The sequence below is a fragment of the Fusarium verticillioides genome, chromosome 6, assembly GCF_000149555.1.
Source record: "Fusarium verticillioides 7600 chromosome 6, whole genome shotgun sequence".
NCBI classification, from domain to species: Eukaryota; Fungi; Ascomycota; class Sordariomycetes; order Hypocreales; family Nectriaceae; genus Fusarium; species Fusarium verticillioides.
In genome coordinates this window covers 239,499-254,514 of record NC_031680.1, presented here as the reverse complement: position 1 = coordinate 254,514, position 15,016 = coordinate 239,499, and the positions used below count along the sequence as shown (strand labels likewise).

Genomic DNA, 15,016 nt, shown 5'->3' with positions numbered 1-15,016 from the left:
TGTCTCCTCTACTCAATGTTCGTGGCACTGATGTAATCACACTGTTGCGTAGTAAACGGATCACCACATCCAATCTCTTGATCCTGATCAACGTAAACAGCGGGAAGATTAAAATAGCAAGTCGGAATCTCGCCACCAACCAAGCTCCCCAAGTCAACGTCATCATTGGGACTAAGCGCACAGTCCAGAATAGCACGGTAGTAAACCTCTCTGTTCCCAAGCCCATAACTCGCCATCTTGTCGTAAACCTCACCCGAAACCTCAGCCCAGTCCCCAACGCGGTTAGGCTTGGGGTCATGTCGCATGATGTAGAAGCAGTGCTCTTCCCCTTCTCGAAGAGCCATCCACTGCCGACCTGTTGCATAACCGCAGTCCTCGCGGCTTCTTACGCGCCTATCGGCGACGAGGTAGAACTGCGCAGCCTTCATGACGTTATTGGCGACCTTGGGCTGGATGTTCCCATAGACGGACGTGAGTGCAAGCTGAACAGCCTCAGAGTTATCGTTCAGAAGAAAAAAGCCACCGTTGAAGAAGTTTGACACGGGAAGCTTGTAGGGATCCGGGTTAGACGCCTTGAGCACATTGTACTGGTCTTCTGTCCCACCGCCCATGACAATGCGCATGGTTTCATCGAGTCGGTCGACAGCTGCTTCGAATAGATCGGCTAGGCCAGCTGAGATGCTGCCCTGATCGATCTCCTCTTGCTTGAGGTTACCAAAAGCGGAGAAGATACCCCCAAACAGATAAAGACCTACTCCGAAGCCAGGCTATTGAGATTAGCGGGCTGTGAATACAAGGAGATAGATTACGTACGTTTGCAGAGAGTCCACTGAGAGCACCACCGATTGCACTAGCGGAAGCCAACCACTTGACCATATCACCAGTATCGTCCTCATTACCCCCAAAGTCAGTCACCATCTGACCGATTCTGAGTCCGCTGATGATAGTCTTTTCTGTGATCTTGGTCTTGAGCGCTTTGAACTTGGAGTGCATGCCCTTAGCAGCTTGGAAGATCCAGTACGACGTCTTGCTAAGGGGGTCCTCGGTACCATACTTCTCAAACTGCTCCGTGCACTCCATATTATTCATGGGGCTGCAATCATTATCGAGAACACTGCAGCCCGCGGCGCCAGACTTTCCATCTGTACCGCCAAAGACGCGATCCTCGAGGTTGATGAGCCAGTTATTTTGGTGTTCTGTTGGTCAGTTATTGCATTCTAGGATTGAGGAAGAAACATACCCCATTGTCCACGTAGGAAGGTATCGAGGTGATCACCGGCTTTGGTTTTCATCGTCCAGAGCGTGTCGGCTTCCTCTGGCGTGTTGAGGACCCAGCCTTTGCAGAGGGTGTCTTTGTATTCCCAGACATCAGGGACCTTGTTGTCCTGTCTTTTGTTGAGAGGGGAGGCGTTGACTGCCGCAGCGAGGGCCACGATGGCGGTGGTGGACTTCATTGTGAGAGAGTGATGATGAGATGAGTGAAGAAGGTATTTCCTCCAGTTGAAAGAGGAGGTTTATATCATGATACCTGAGCATGGATCGCTATTCATGTTATGAGTAATTAATTCATCCTGTGAATCCTACGATGGGCTCGAGCATGCTTGTTGTTACACTGAGGCTCTTGGCAGTAAGTCGATCTCGCTTCGATAAGCGGCTAGATAAGAATCTCGGTACGGAGGGCAGGGGATAAGCTGTCCCGAGTTTCCGGCGGCCGCGGGAGAAGCCGTATTATCTCCCGATTGAGACGGGACGTGGAGAAAAAGCTCACGATGCTTCGCCACAAAGGAATAAGGAACGCAGGAGACTTTAGTTTGGGGTCCATTACTCGTGCTCTTCACTTCAGCGCCTTGACTCTATGCATTGGGCTATGAGACTTGGCTGCGCAATGTAGACTCTTTATGAGGGCTGCGATTATTGGTTAGTACTCGGAAGATAGGCTAGATGCAATCTTGAAGACATCTAGGTAACCAGAGTTACAACAACGATTGATTCTCATACTATACAGTGTGTTTTCAGATTGTAGTGATAGACACGACCGCTGATGCTTGCCATCCTTTGTCAGTGCAACTTGGATCAGCCCATCATAATATTCGCACAACCTAATCTCACCATCGCGGCACAGCAATAACAAACACTCGGCCTATCCTCACCAACTTGCTCTATTAACGCTCCCCTAACCCCAAACACTCCTCTCTAAAATCGGCAGATGAAACGCCAGCGCAGATCCCTCATCTCACTAACCAGGTTTGGGCTACAAAAACTCACGATGCGCTCACCTCGAGACTTGGCATAAGCCGCAAGGACCATCCAATAGTGCCAACGCCAAGATTAGGGCAATTCGGGCGATTTCAAGCATGATTTAGTTATCGGCAGTTGTATAGTTGCTGCCTTGGAAGACGTTTTCCGTGGCGGTGCGTGGCGGAGCTTGTTTTCAGCATTTGCAGGGTTACAATGGGAGACTTGGCGTAATGTAGTCGATTGGTCAATTTGAGGGATGTCTTTCAGCTCTCGCATTATAGCCTATGATGTAGACGCTATGGATACGACCGAGTTCCTTCGGAATGCACCCAATGTTGTCGCCCCCAAAGATTCTCATCAAGCGTTCATTTCGCTGCCGGAGGCTTGGGCATTGCATAGGTAAATGACAGCAGAGTCTCTGGATCCTGCTTGCGAAGATACTCCTCGAAGCTATCAGTCTTAACAGGTTTGCTCAACTGCTCTGGCGTGATAGCCCCTTCGACGCCCTCCATGTATCCATGTTCGTCCAAGTAAGCTGGTCCGTCGAGTACCTCATAAGGCAGACCAGTCTTCTTATGCATCTCCTCCTCGGTCATTGACTGGAAGACAGCCTTTTGGCCAGTGACTCTGCTCCACGTCTCCATGATCTCAATGATGTTCAGGTCACTGTCGTAGGCGAGAAGCTTTGTTCCAGCGGGTTCATCCTCAGCAAGGGCTCTCACAAAAGATCCAGCTGAACCTTCGATGTCGATGATAGGCAGCCTCAGGTTCTTGGTCGCTGGCACAGCGAGGATATACTCGCCACTCTCAGCATCCTTCTTGGGATACAAGAAGGGGTTCGTAGCGTAAGCAGCCATGTAGACATACGACGTCTTCTTCGCCAGCTCAGGCATCTCATTCTCAATGTACTTGACAGCCGCAGCTTTGGTCTCCCAATGATGACAGTGAGAGTACTTGTCCTTCGAAACATCCTTCATAGGCCCAAGAGCAGAGTAAATATACTTCTCAAGCGTAGCCGTCTTGGAAGCAGCATAAGCTGCATTCTTGACATGTCGCTCCTCGGTATCATAACCGATTTGTTGAGCAGTAGCTTGGTCTTTGCCTTGGCTGAGAGCGGTGGTGTAAGGAGCCCAGAAGTCAGTGTTGACAAAGATTGCGTGGGCGCCTTTGAAGGCTTTGATGAGAGATTCTGGGTCGTTCATGTCTGCTTCGATGATTTCGGCTCCGAGGTTTTGGAGGGCTTGGGCTTTGGGGGATGTTGGGCTGCGGGTGAGGGCTTTGACGTGCCAGTTGGGGAGGGAGAGGAATGCTCGAGCTACTGAGCCACCTTGGGTGCCTGTGGCACCGACGACTGCGATGGTCTTGGTAGACATGATAGGAGTGTATGATGAAGATGGTGTTGAGTTGGGCAGTGATGAAGTGATTAAGATGGGTTTGACGTGGGTTCTACTGTGATACTTATAGTAAAATCCATTGCGGCGTTAATACTTAATTGTCTATCTCCTCCTTTATTAATTATCGCGTTGGTGTTGAGTCTGCTGAATGGAGTCAGAGACCGTAAGCCACTGTCGCTTACTGGTGTAACAGCTTCTGATTGGCTCAAAAACCGTAAGCCAACTCGCCACCACGGATCTCGGACTTAGCATGATCTCAACCTCCGCCAACAACCAAGCATCGAATCTAACATGCTCCAATGAGAGAAGCGTCCATTGAATGCATCTTGAAGCCTTACGAGATACGATGAAAAACGGTCTGGGTAACAGGGATGCCGAAGTCTCTCGAAAGCGGACGAGGAGCAAGGATGATGACGCCCCGCCAGCGAAGCGTCGCATTCTGACTACGGCGCGGAGAGAGCAGAATCGCCAGGCGCAGAAAGCGTACAGTACGTCAGGCCCCATTTGCCTCATTGAAATTGTTAACAAGGCCTTGTAGGAGAGCGACAGAAACAAGAGAGGATACGACTGAAACAGGAAAAGGCTGAAGCGCAAGCTACCTACGGACAGCGCCTAAGGCCTCTTCTAAAACGAGAGGATCCCTCACCGATAGACTCTTCTCAACCGCAGAACTCAGTTGACAAGATGTCTACATGCGATGAGGACGTTACGGAAACCGTTGACACATCTGTCAAAATGCTTGAGCCCAAATTTCCAGACCTTTACATGAACATGCTTCAGTTCTCACCAGCAGCCATCTTCACCTCATGTCTCACCAACGCACTCTCCTTAGGTCTCGACCCATCCGCCATCGCAAACTGTAGTGTAGAACACATATCTCCCTTCTACCAACCCAATCTCTCATCCACACTCAATCACGCAGCCCTTGTCCAAGCCGGCTCAAGCATACTCTCAACATTCAACAACACCAGTATCCCGATTCATCTCCGGCCAACAATGGCTCAAATCCTCATACCACATCACACAAGCCTTGATCTTATTCCTATTCCATTTCTGCGCGAGAGAGCGATAATGCTATCAGCTGCAATGCCGCATGCGTTTAATAACTGGGAACTCAAGCTGGATATTTATGAGAGAGGTGGTTTGACGATATGGCGATTGAAGGGTGAGAGGGATAGTGGGAGGAATACCTATCCACCTTGGGATATGAAGAGTTGGGAGGCTGCGCCGTGGTTTTTGAAGAAGTGGTGTGTGCTTATGGGGAGGGAGTATGATAAGATGAATGAGCAGAGTATTGGATGGCAGGTTGTTAGGGATATGATAAGCTCGAGGGATGTACAGCCCTTGTTAACTAGTCAAGTCTAGAAAAGGGTTCTCCAAGCATGTATGACTGTGTATTGTTGATTGCAGATTATGGAATGAATAAGAAAGAAATCAATGGTATGAATAAAACAGTGCATAGGAGATATTTACTCCAGAACCGTTGTCAACTCCTTCTCAGTCCAGTCCCAAAGCTCCTCTGCTAACTCATCATCCCTCCCCTCCTCCGTCGCCAAACCATGCTTCCCAACTGGCTCGTAGTACTCTCCACTAAGAACACCCTCCCCAACCGACGCCCAGAGCTGATTCTTAACCCCCTTTGCAACAGGCGTGATCAGCATGCACCTCACCACTGCATACAAATACCAAACCATTCCCGTCGCCTTCACCAACAACTCCGTGTTCACCAGCCCAGGATCGATAGCAGATACCGTAAAGCGCGGATACTTCTTGGCCAGTTGGCGCGCCCAGAGGATGTTGGCAAGCTTGCTCTGGTAGTAGCACTGATAAAGACCAATCGACTGGCCATCAGTCTTGAGGGTATCATAGTTAATCCCACCTTTGTTCAGATAGACGTGTCCATGAGATGCAAGTGACACAACTCTCACGTCCGAACCGGGTATACGTGTTGTTTTATCGAGCAGCGGGATGAGTAGTTTGGCAAGTAACGCATGACCCATATGATTCGTGCCAAACTGGATCTCATACCCATCTGCGGTACGATCAAGAGGGACAAACATGGTGCCAGCATTGAGCATCAAGATATCAAGCCTTTCACACTCCGAGAGCACGATCCGCGCTGCCTCTTTGACAGAGGCGAATGAGGAAAGATCGAGGTGGAGGAGTCTGATTGAAGCGGAAGGGACAGCGTGCTGGATATCTTGCGCTGTGGCCTGTGCTTTCTGGAGATTTCGGCCGCAGAAGTAGATGCGTTGGGGATTGTGGTGGGCGAATTGGAGGACAGATTCTTTGCCTAGACCGGCGGTGCCGCCTGTGACGAGGATGACTTTTCCTTCAAGAGAGGGCATGTCTCTGGGGTTGAAGTCTTTTTCTTTGGACCAGAACATTTTGATCAGAATATTGGCAAGGGGTTTGAGTAGCAGAGTGATGAGGAGGAAGTGAACGACGGACGACTTAGGCTGAAGGTGGTGGTCAATGAAGCTCAAGCATAGAAACAACAGAGGATCCATCAGAGACTTATTTATACAAGTCCTAGCCATATTGCCGAGGGATATTGATACAACTTTTCAGCTTCCATTAGAAGTCAAAGCCACCTTGAAAGTGTAGTCTACTCCCATATTGGAAAAAGGTACGGCCTTGGTGTGCCAGTGAAACTATTAATGCCTGTCACTAACAGACTGAACTGAATTGCCGACTGGCAATCTGACGCTAAGCCACATTTGCTTCTGACCAGATCCAATCATGATCAAGAATTGCCCTCTAAACTCTTTTGAGAAAATGGTACGGGAGAACTCCGGGGTAATTCATACCTGGAAGTGCTTACTCTCTACATCGATCGAGACCGAATAACTTCAGAAACAGAGCATCTGATTACTAAAGCTCACTGCCATAAAAGAGACTCCGCTCAGTGACTCAGTCATATTGATCATGGCTATCTTTGTGGTTACCACGTCTTCTGGAAAGCCTGACAGGGGTACCATGAGAAGGATACGAAGCCATGCGATGCGCGGGAGGAATACACGCGCGGACAGACTAGCTCGGGCTCAAGAGCGGATGAAACCCGACAAGATACAAGTGCATATGATCGAGACTGATAAGATTGTAACCCCCATATCAGTACCACGCACCGACTCAACAGAAGAACCACGCTATGGCCAAGCCCCTGGCCATGACAACCAGTTAACAATGAGTATTTCGCGGAAGCTAGCACCAGAGCTTTTGCTACAGCGATCAGAACTCGATCTAAAACCATATATGCTTGACTTGATATATCAAGGTAGTCTCACTCACTCCCTGTCATCCTACCAGAAACTAACGACACGGTATCAGCTTTCACAACATCAAAACCCTGTCGATACGCCATCGACATGAAAGTCGCTCACGAATGCGAGTCTCACATCTTCAGCCTGAGTGACATGCACACGCATGAAGTATCTCTCCACTCTATACTCTTCACAGCATCAGCATTTCAAGAAATCTGCCAAGGCGCAGAGTTCAGTGTACTTACGAGATATCATCTTGGCGAGACACTACGCTGTATACAACAGAGTCTTCAAGACAAAAGCACCGCAACGGCTATGGCGACGGTGGGAGCGATTGTTAATCTTGCTTCAGCGGCGTCTAGCTTTGGAGATGTGGATACTGCGAGGAAGCATATGGATGGGCTATGTCGTATTTTTGAACTTCGTGGTGGGATATCCCCTTTTGGAACTGCACCGCTAGCAGAGATGAAGTGTCAAAGGTACTTAGTTCTCAATCACCGCATCATACAACTAATTTGTACAGGATAGAGATTTGTCTATCAATGACAGAAGGGCGAAAACCCCGCCTTCTTCCCGACATCGAACCTTGGGATTCACTGATGCCAATATCTGCGATCCATACTCCTCCAGAATCTACATTTCTGAATCCTCGAAACTTGACACCAGATCGGCGTTTACTTTCCATCTGGACCGACTTGCAATACTACAGCAGATTATCCAATGAAGGCGCGCTTATCCCACCAGAGCTATTCCTTTTTATAAGCACGGCTCTTCCGAACAGGTTACTGCAGCTTTCTTACGATGCGCAATCGACGTCTGAGCTTATGAGGCTTTGTATGCTTGTGTATATCAAGAGCATTCTCTTTAGTCTTCCTGGGGTTGGGAGGAGAATGTCTTACTTGTCGAGTAATCTGGATATTGCACTTCGAAAGTTTGTACCCGTTGATCGGGAGCATTCGGCTTTCTTGCTATGGGCGTTGCTCCTGGCTGGGGTTTGTATCTTTGAGGACTTTGACCGAGAGTGGCATAGTCAGGCTATTCGTGAGACATCCGAGGCTCTGAGTGTGAGGAGCTGGATGCGATGTAGGGAGTTATTAAACAACGTGCTGTGGATTGGTGATATACACGATCCGCTGGCAAAACAAGGATTCATGAAAGTCTTTGGGGCTATTTAACAATACTGTCACGTAATGAACTGCGATGCAATTCTATCCGAATTGGCATGAATATAACACAACTCTAAGATCAAACGATTCACCCTCCAATTACAATGAGAGGTATGATGTTTTAGAATGAAGCTTCACAGTTCCTCGTCTGCTTACGTGAGACGAATAATAGGATCACTGATGTTTATTAGTGCTGACACAAAAGCTGACGGAGTTACTGTCTCATCTCCGCCATTCCCCTTCCAGTAATTTTTATCTCCTCAAAACTCCATTTAAAACATCACAAAATCCTCAACTTCTCTTCATTAACAAAGCATCTCCTCTCATCATGTCCTTCATCTATCTCAACCGCGCAACGCACGTCATATCTCTCGTCCCCGCTCTCTTCGGGATCAATCTCCTCACCCGCCCGGAAGCAACCCTCCAATCCTTCCAATACCCTATCCCGACAGACCCCCAAGCTCAAAAGCTTGTCCGCGGCCTCGCACGTATCTACGGATGTCGAAATCTCGTCGTCAGCTTTTTGTTCTTTAATATCAGCCTCACCGGGGATAAGAAGCTTATGAGTTTTGGGTACCTTGGGGCGCTGGCTATGTGTGTTACTGATGGGCTTGTGGCGAGGAATGTTGTTGGACATGGGGAGTGGCAGCATTGGTCGTTTGCGCCGCTTTGTGTTGGGTTGTTGATTGGGTTGAACTGGTGAAGTGGACTTTGTCTGCGATTAGTCTCGTCAAACGTAGTCAGATTGGATGATAGATCTACGGCTACTGGCTATGAAACGGCTTGCAGCATATTTATATCGTAAAGGATAACATTTATACTCCTGAAAAGCTCTTGTTATTTTGCTTCACTCAATGTGATACACTACGGGCTTCTTGCACGTGCATTTAACACGATCAATCTAGCTTCTATGACTTAAAGTATCCAGACCATGCAGTTGTTTCTCATGGATCTTATTCCATAGATTCATCACTACTGACTCCCCCTTCTTACCCTGCTCACTCAAAATACTGTGCCATGGGACCATAGTCTTTATAGCCCAGGAAGAATAACACCTTGTCAGCATGGCGTCGTGAGCACTTGTAACACGCCCATTCCTCTAGCTTCAATTGTTCGAGTCCTTGGTCTTCCTCAGGGATAGGCTCAACACTATGAAGGCACTGATCCAATCGACTCTCATGCTTCTCCCAACCCACTTCATAATCAACATCGATGGTGAATTCTTCATCTAAGATGTCAGCTAGTCTTTCAGTGCAGGCCTTTTCGTCGTCCGGAAGATCTTCCACCCAGGCTGAGACAGTTTTCTCGTAGAAAGATCTGAAGATGGTCTCGTCTTCCCACTCAGTAGGATACTCTTTCTCTCCTTCGCGGTCTTCATACAGGTTGGTCATCATGCGCAGAAGACTGTGCCGGAGCTTGGCCTCCTCCCAGTCGCCCAAGGAGAAGCCTTTATCAGCACCGTGAGCAGCTTGAATTCTCCTCAAGAATTGTCTTGCACGAAGGGCTTTAACTGCGAGTGAGGGACGTTCAACGAGAGATTCCTCGGTGTCGGGGACCTCATCATACCGATTTTCGGGGATGTTGAGTGTGCGCTAGGGTTTGTAGGGCTTCGCGTCGCGACACTTGCAGGTTGACCATACAGGAGATGATTCATCCTGAAAAGAGGGAGCAGGGCTACTGCAGTCAGCATCAGAAGCTGTGTCAGCAGCAGTTCCGGAAACAATGAAGCAAGACATTGAGGGCGATGAAGTTGTGTGTGAAATAGAAGTAGACTGTAGTTTAAGAAAAAGTAGAGTCCTCTTGATAAGATGCGATGTAAAGTAGGAAAGAATAAGTCACAATGGGTAGAACGAGGTATTTATACATATAGTATAATTGAAGTAGTTTATATCATTTAAGAGTTTTGTTCATATCTACAGCCTGTGTTTTTGTTGAACTCATTCAGTTAACTGCTGTTCTGATTTTTCAATGGAGATGACCATCTAGGTGCGAGCACTATGTTTTTGTAAGCGCAGTGATTTGACCACTACCAGAAGACAGAAGAACAAACTCCAAGTCTTTTGTATCTGCTATCTATAATGAGCAATTGAACATGAGCTATTCCTTGTACAGTAGTTCTTAAGCAGGATATGAACAATGCTTAGAGTAAGCGCAAGTGGCGCTAGCGAATATAAGGCACGCTAAGATTTCCAGCATCCAGTTAAAACATTTCCCCTGTGGCTTAGTTGGCTAAAGCGTCCGACTGTTATTAATAGACAATCGGGAGATCGGAAGTTCGAGCCTTCCCGGGGGAGAATGAGTTCTTGTTTTATTTTTTGCTTTTTGAGCTACTTGGTTCTTTTACCCTTTGAATCTGTTAGTCTTGACATTGAGGAGCTTCCGTCTCAAGTAGTACATCGTGCTTCAGATGCCTTGGACCGTTGTTCTTGAGTAGGAGGTCTTGGACAGACTTGTCGATGAGCTATCTAGAAGCCAGGCTTCGCAGTCGCGGCCACACCTTTAGATGCACTCAGGGTGAATTCTCCATCTCTTAAGTGGTTGAATCATCTCGGTCTCACTCTGTGACTTTCAGGACGTAGTCGGAGATAAGCGCAAATCAGAGCTCTTTTACTTTAGTGACCAGTTGGAAAACAGGACTCACTCGATTGACAGGAGTAGGCTTTCTGATAGCCTTTTGTCCCATATTGTGTTGGTCATTCAGATCAGTTGGAATTGCCTCAAGAGACCTCCCATGGACAACAAGTCGATTCACGTAAACACGGTCCTCTGGACATCCAACTCGATCTATAGAAATACTATGTTTGTCTTAATGTGAATTCTATTTCTTGGTTCATCTGCTTTCATCTCTCTATCATTCTTGGATTTGCGATCGCTGCGTATAGGCTTCCAGGTCGAGTTCATGACTAGCATGATGTTCCATCTTGACCCCTCCCTATGTCAGTGAAGCGGCCCGCTTGTACCTATCCTAGAATATTGGTAAGGGGATCAGATAACCTCTTCTAGATTACCATTAGTCCGGGGCTGGTTCGAGACTGATTGCGGGGTAAGAAGCCGAGAGCCGATTCGCAAGTGGTCAAGAGCATACAACCGCTTACCCGAAATCACATGACCCAAGCTGGCAGTGAAATCATCATCACCATGGACAATGCGCTTAGTCTCTCACTCAGTCCTGCAACATACCATACTATACATTAGTTAGCATAGAGTACCAGTGATCTAGGTTTCACTTCAGTTAGACCTTCCACCAGTCAACCTAAACAATGGCGACTCGCCCAACATTGACCAGCGCTTGGAGACTATCTCGGTGTCTCTGGTCCTGTCGGGGCACCAAATACCTATCAACTTCCGTACCAAGGCACCAGAACTATGATGCCACCATTGCCAACTTGAACATCGACAAGGATACTAGGGTTATCTACCAAGGTATGCACTCTATTGATGTGACATACAATGAAAGACTAACCGCCGGCTTCCAGGATTTACTGGTAAAGCCGTATGTATTCTATACCTTGTTCCACCAAGTCTTGAAGGTAACCGACTGAGATAATATGAAAGGCAACTCTCAATGCCAAGGATACCATTGCATATGGCACCAATGTCGTTGGCGGTGTATCCCCAGGCAAAGGCGGCCAGGAGCATTTAGGTCTTCCTGTATTTAATACAGTCAGAGAGGTAAGTCTTCGACGCTGCACTCTTTAAACCTAGACATCTGAACAAGACCCAATAATCCTTTTTATAGGCCGTGGAACAGGTAAAGCCCCATGCGACATCAGTCTTCGTACCAGCACAATTCGCCGCTGCAGCTATCATCGAAGCAATAGAGGCAGAAGTACCTCTTGTTGTGACCGTAGCTGAGCACATCCCTGTACACGATATGATGCGTGTCCATGGTGTGCTTAAAACCCAATCCAAGACTCGCCTTGTCGGTCCGAACTGCCCAGGTATTATTGCTCCTGAGCAGTGCCGTCTTGGCATCATGCCGCATAAGCAGTACAAGAGGGGTACTATCGGTATAGTCTCCAAGAGCGGAACGCTAAGTTATGAAGCTGTGGGCTCAACATCGAATGCTGGATTGGGCCAAAGCCTTGTTGTTGGTATGGGAGGTGATATGTTGCCGGGTATGTCTCAAGATCTTGATCTTGATTCTATGAACGTGGATTTCTGGCTAGAGGATTCTGCTGACATTCAGGCTATAGGAACTACACTCGTGGATGCCCTTAAGCTGTTCTTCGATCATCCAGAAACAGAGGGTATTATTGTCATCGGCGAGATTGGTGGGGAAGCAGAACTCAGAGCTGCTGAAGCCATCAAGGAATACAGGAGAACGACAAAGGTTCCGAAGCCAATCATAGCCATGGTGGCTGGTAAGACGGCTCCTGAGGGCCGAACCATGGGCCACGCTGGTGCACTTCTGCAATCGGGTGATATATCTGCTGAAGCCAAGGCAAAGGCTTTGGCGGATAGTGGAGCGATTGTGGTACCGCACCCTGGGGTCATGGGACATGTTATGAAAGAGCTCATGTCGTCATACCCTTCACTCAGTAGGAACCGGTACCCATTACCTGCCGGCTTGCCAGGACTGGGTTTCGAAATTCGGGAGGAAACTCCAAGATGATGCATCGTTTGCGAATTATGAGAGGCTGGACGATCGGCTTATGTTGGTTATGATTTCACGTATTATTGTTCAGCTGCTAGAGGGGAAATGTTGTCAGATTGAGTATGGGCATTAAGCAATTTCATTAATGAAATGTTTACTGAGAACAGAACTTCATTTTTAAGAAACTTAGTTAAATGATCCCACGGCATAACAAAATACAATTTAGGTATATAAAACAGAGCCATGTTACGAGGCTTTGGAAAGTTCGACGGCCTTCTTTGCTGCCTCTCCAAACTGAGACTCAACATGGAATCCGAGATCTGCATCCTCCAGCTATTCGCATGTTAGCATAGAACCCGCAAGCAGATAATCGAAACATACAATTTTCAAGCCTTCAGCTGAATTAGTCCCCTGCAACCGAACAACAAGCGGCACAGGCAATCGGCCCAGCTCTTTGGTAGCACCGATGATAGACTCAGCGATCATATCGCACTTGATAATGCCTAAAACACATCAGCTTACACAAATTTAGCATGGTATATCTCACTTACCTCCATAAATATTCACAAGGATCACCTTGACCCGGTCATCCCGTAGAATAATCTCAAATGCCTTTTGCATAGTGCTCTGAGTAGCCTGACCGCCTGCATCAAGAAAGTTCGCGCTTGCACCGCCGTGATGAGCAATAGCATCATTAGTAGCCATGGCAAGACCTGCACCGTTGACTACATTGCCGATATTCCCTTCCATCTTGATATATACCAGCCCATACTTTTGTGCCTCGATCTCTTCGGGAATTTCAGCTTGAATATCTCGCTCGGCGAATAGCTCGGGCTGCCGGCGCTGCGAAGCATCGTCGATCAGAAATTTGGCGTCGAGGCACTTGAAGTCAGCTACACCAGTGCGAGCTAGAGGGTTGATCTCCAGGAGCGTGGCGTCCCTGCTGACAAAGAGATCCCAAAGACGGGTCAGAATAGCTCCGAGCTTTTCTGCCTCAGCAGAACTCGCACCGACACCTTTACGCAACCGTTTCAAAACATCTGGAGTGATGCCTTGGTCATAGTCAAAGTGAAAGCTTCTCAAACTACCGCCCTCACCCTTAGCCGTGTCTTCAATGTCAACCCCGCCACTTCTTGAGATGAGCACAACAGGGGAGTACTTTTCGCGATCGAGGGCTATGGCGAGATACCACTCCTCATCGCATTCTTCAAACTCTGCTACCAACACCTTTTCGACGAGAATGCCATCTCCTGAAGTCTGCTTGGTTCTGAGGCGATGGCCCAGCATCTGAGAGGATATATGCTCGCCTTCTTCTGGGTGCTTTGCGATTTTGACGCCGCCTTGGAATCCATTGTCGAATGTTCCTTTGCCTCTGCCGCCCTTGAGAATTTGAGATTTGATGACGCATTTTCCGCCTGCAAGACTAGCGGTCAGCATAATAGATTGGTTGACAAGAAGCAGGATGACTTTACCATACTCGCGCATGATACCCGGCACCTCGGCAGGGTTGGTTGCTACTTTTCCATTCTGCACTGGTATGCCGAACTTGGTAGATCAGCTTTGTTGTCGCATTCCTTTCCAGTTACAAACTTACCTCTCTCAGAAGCTGTTTAGATTGATGCTCTTGTAGAGCAAGACCTCGGCGCTGATGTTTTATAGGGAACTGAGCAAGGTCAGCGAACTACAGAGTACCTTGCATCACCGACGTGGATTCTCACTTTGGGCTGCCAAAGCTTTCGTGTGATATGTCGTGTTGCCATTATGATGAAGAACGGGAAGATGGCTGGGTTGGGTATCAATAAGTCGATAGCGCGAGCGACACCAACGTTGCGACGATAAATAACTTTGCTCAAGTTTATGCTCTCCGAGGTTTAAGGAGCTATTACTCTTGAATGACGCGGACGGATGGAAGTCTTATGGCTTGCGGCCCTCCAGCAGCGGGGTAAATCGTGGATAACATGGACCGTCGGCTATACCAACCGGTCCCTAACTGAATACCCCGCAACCTTAAAAGTAGCCCTGGAAGATCACTTTCAGATATAGATGGATATGCGACGGAGTAAGAACGAAGACTTTGGCATTGACAAGATGATACACAGGGAGATGGGCGCTAGGTCGGCCTATAGAAACTCCAATCGACAAAGGCATATCAAACCCAGTGATCGTCATCATCCTAATCCTCTTCAATGGGCTCACATTCATCCCGATGTTCTGCAACTTCGCCCATCAAGCGGTCTACTGTATCGAAGGCCACATTTCCCCTACAGGCCATCCGAAGCCCCGGTAGAGCTTCCTGATATACTGGATATCTATGTCTATGTCCCATTCCTATCCCTTTGCAATGGCCTCATCTTCCGT

The 15,016-nt window shown here is 48.0% G+C and overlaps 9 protein-coding genes and 1 non-coding gene across 10 annotated transcripts; 5 read left to right on the top strand and 5 right to left on the bottom strand.

Moving 5' to 3' along the window:
* Positions 1-8: 8 nt before the first annotated feature.
* Positions 9-1,454, bottom strand: FVEG_13231 (hypothetical protein; the record flags this gene model as incomplete). The annotated part of the gene is made up of 3 exons (XM_018902607.1): positions 9-767; positions 814-1,196; positions 1,241-1,454. 3 exons carry the CDS (start codon positions 1,452-1,454, stop codon positions 9-11), a joined length of 1,356 nt encoding a protein of 451 aa, XP_018761381.1.
* Positions 1,455-2,603: 1,149 nt separating this feature from the next.
* On the bottom strand, positions 2,604-3,611 carry FVEG_13232 (hypothetical protein; the record flags this gene model as incomplete). Its single annotated transcript, XM_018902608.1, has 1 exon — positions 2,604-3,611. The coding sequence occupies one exon, from the start codon at positions 3,609-3,611 to the stop codon at positions 2,604-2,606; it is 1,008 nt and encodes a 335-aa protein (XP_018761382.1).
* A 292-nt stretch (positions 3,612-3,903) lies between these two features.
* Positions 3,904-5,072, top strand: FVEG_17469 (hypothetical protein). Its single transcript, XM_018906723.1, has 2 exons — positions 3,904-4,120; positions 4,171-5,072. The coding sequence occupies exons 1-2, from the start codon at positions 3,952-3,954 to the stop codon at positions 4,995-4,997; spliced, it is 996 nt and encodes a 331-aa protein (XP_018761383.1). The 5' UTR covers positions 3,904-3,951; the 3' UTR covers positions 4,998-5,072.
* A 29-nt stretch (positions 5,073-5,101) lies between these two features.
* FVEG_13233 (hypothetical protein) lies at positions 5,102-6,142 on the bottom strand (the record flags this gene model as incomplete). Its single annotated transcript, XM_018902609.1, has 1 exon — positions 5,102-6,142. The coding sequence occupies one exon, from the start codon at positions 6,140-6,142 to the stop codon at positions 5,102-5,104; it is 1,041 nt and encodes a 346-aa protein (XP_018761384.1).
* Positions 6,143-6,560: 418 nt separating this feature from the next.
* On the top strand, positions 6,561-8,070 carry FVEG_17470 (hypothetical protein; the record flags this gene model as incomplete). Its single annotated transcript, XM_018906724.1, has 3 exons — positions 6,561-6,909; positions 6,963-7,374; positions 7,419-8,070. 3 exons carry the CDS (start codon positions 6,561-6,563, stop codon positions 8,068-8,070), a joined length of 1,413 nt encoding a protein of 470 aa, XP_018761385.1.
* A 319-nt stretch (positions 8,071-8,389) lies between these two features.
* Positions 8,390-8,887, top strand: FVEG_17471 (hypothetical protein; the record flags this gene model as incomplete). Its single annotated transcript, XM_018906725.1, has 1 exon — positions 8,390-8,887. One exon carries the CDS (start codon positions 8,390-8,392, stop codon positions 8,762-8,764), a length of 375 nt encoding a protein of 124 aa, XP_018761386.1. The 3' UTR covers positions 8,765-8,887.
* A 172-nt stretch (positions 8,888-9,059) lies between these two features.
* FVEG_13235 (hypothetical protein) lies at positions 9,060-9,797 on the bottom strand (the record flags this gene model as incomplete). The annotated part of the gene is made up of 2 exons (XM_018902610.1): positions 9,060-9,653; positions 9,702-9,797. The coding sequence occupies 2 exons, from the start codon at positions 9,795-9,797 to the stop codon at positions 9,060-9,062; spliced, it is 690 nt and encodes a 229-aa protein (XP_018761387.1).
* Positions 9,798-10,271: 474 nt separating this feature from the next.
* On the top strand, positions 10,272-10,355 carry FVEG_17472. The gene has a single exon. It is a non-coding gene; the product is annotated as a tRNA-Asn (tRNA).
* Positions 10,356-11,249: 894 nt separating this feature from the next.
* FVEG_13236 (hypothetical protein) lies at positions 11,250-12,572 on the top strand (the record flags this gene model as incomplete). The annotated part of the gene is made up of 6 exons (XM_018902611.1): positions 11,250-11,484; positions 11,538-11,554; positions 11,617-11,733; positions 11,801-12,179; positions 12,258-12,425; positions 12,526-12,572. The coding sequence occupies exons 1-6, from the start codon at positions 11,322-11,324 to the stop codon at positions 12,570-12,572; spliced, it is 891 nt and encodes a 296-aa protein (XP_018761388.1). The 5' UTR covers positions 11,250-11,321.
* Positions 12,573-12,904: 332 nt separating this feature from the next.
* FVEG_13237 (hypothetical protein) lies at positions 12,905-14,449 on the bottom strand (the record flags this gene model as incomplete). The annotated part of the gene is made up of 5 exons (XM_018902612.1): positions 14,377-14,449; positions 14,253-14,321; positions 13,210-14,203; positions 13,040-13,161; positions 12,905-12,991 (listed from the first exon to the last, which is right to left on the bottom strand). The coding sequence occupies exons 1-5, from the start codon at positions 14,416-14,418 to the stop codon at positions 12,905-12,907; spliced, it is 1,314 nt and encodes a 437-aa protein (XP_018761389.1). The 5' UTR covers positions 14,419-14,449.
* Positions 14,450-15,016: the final 567 nt, after the last annotated feature.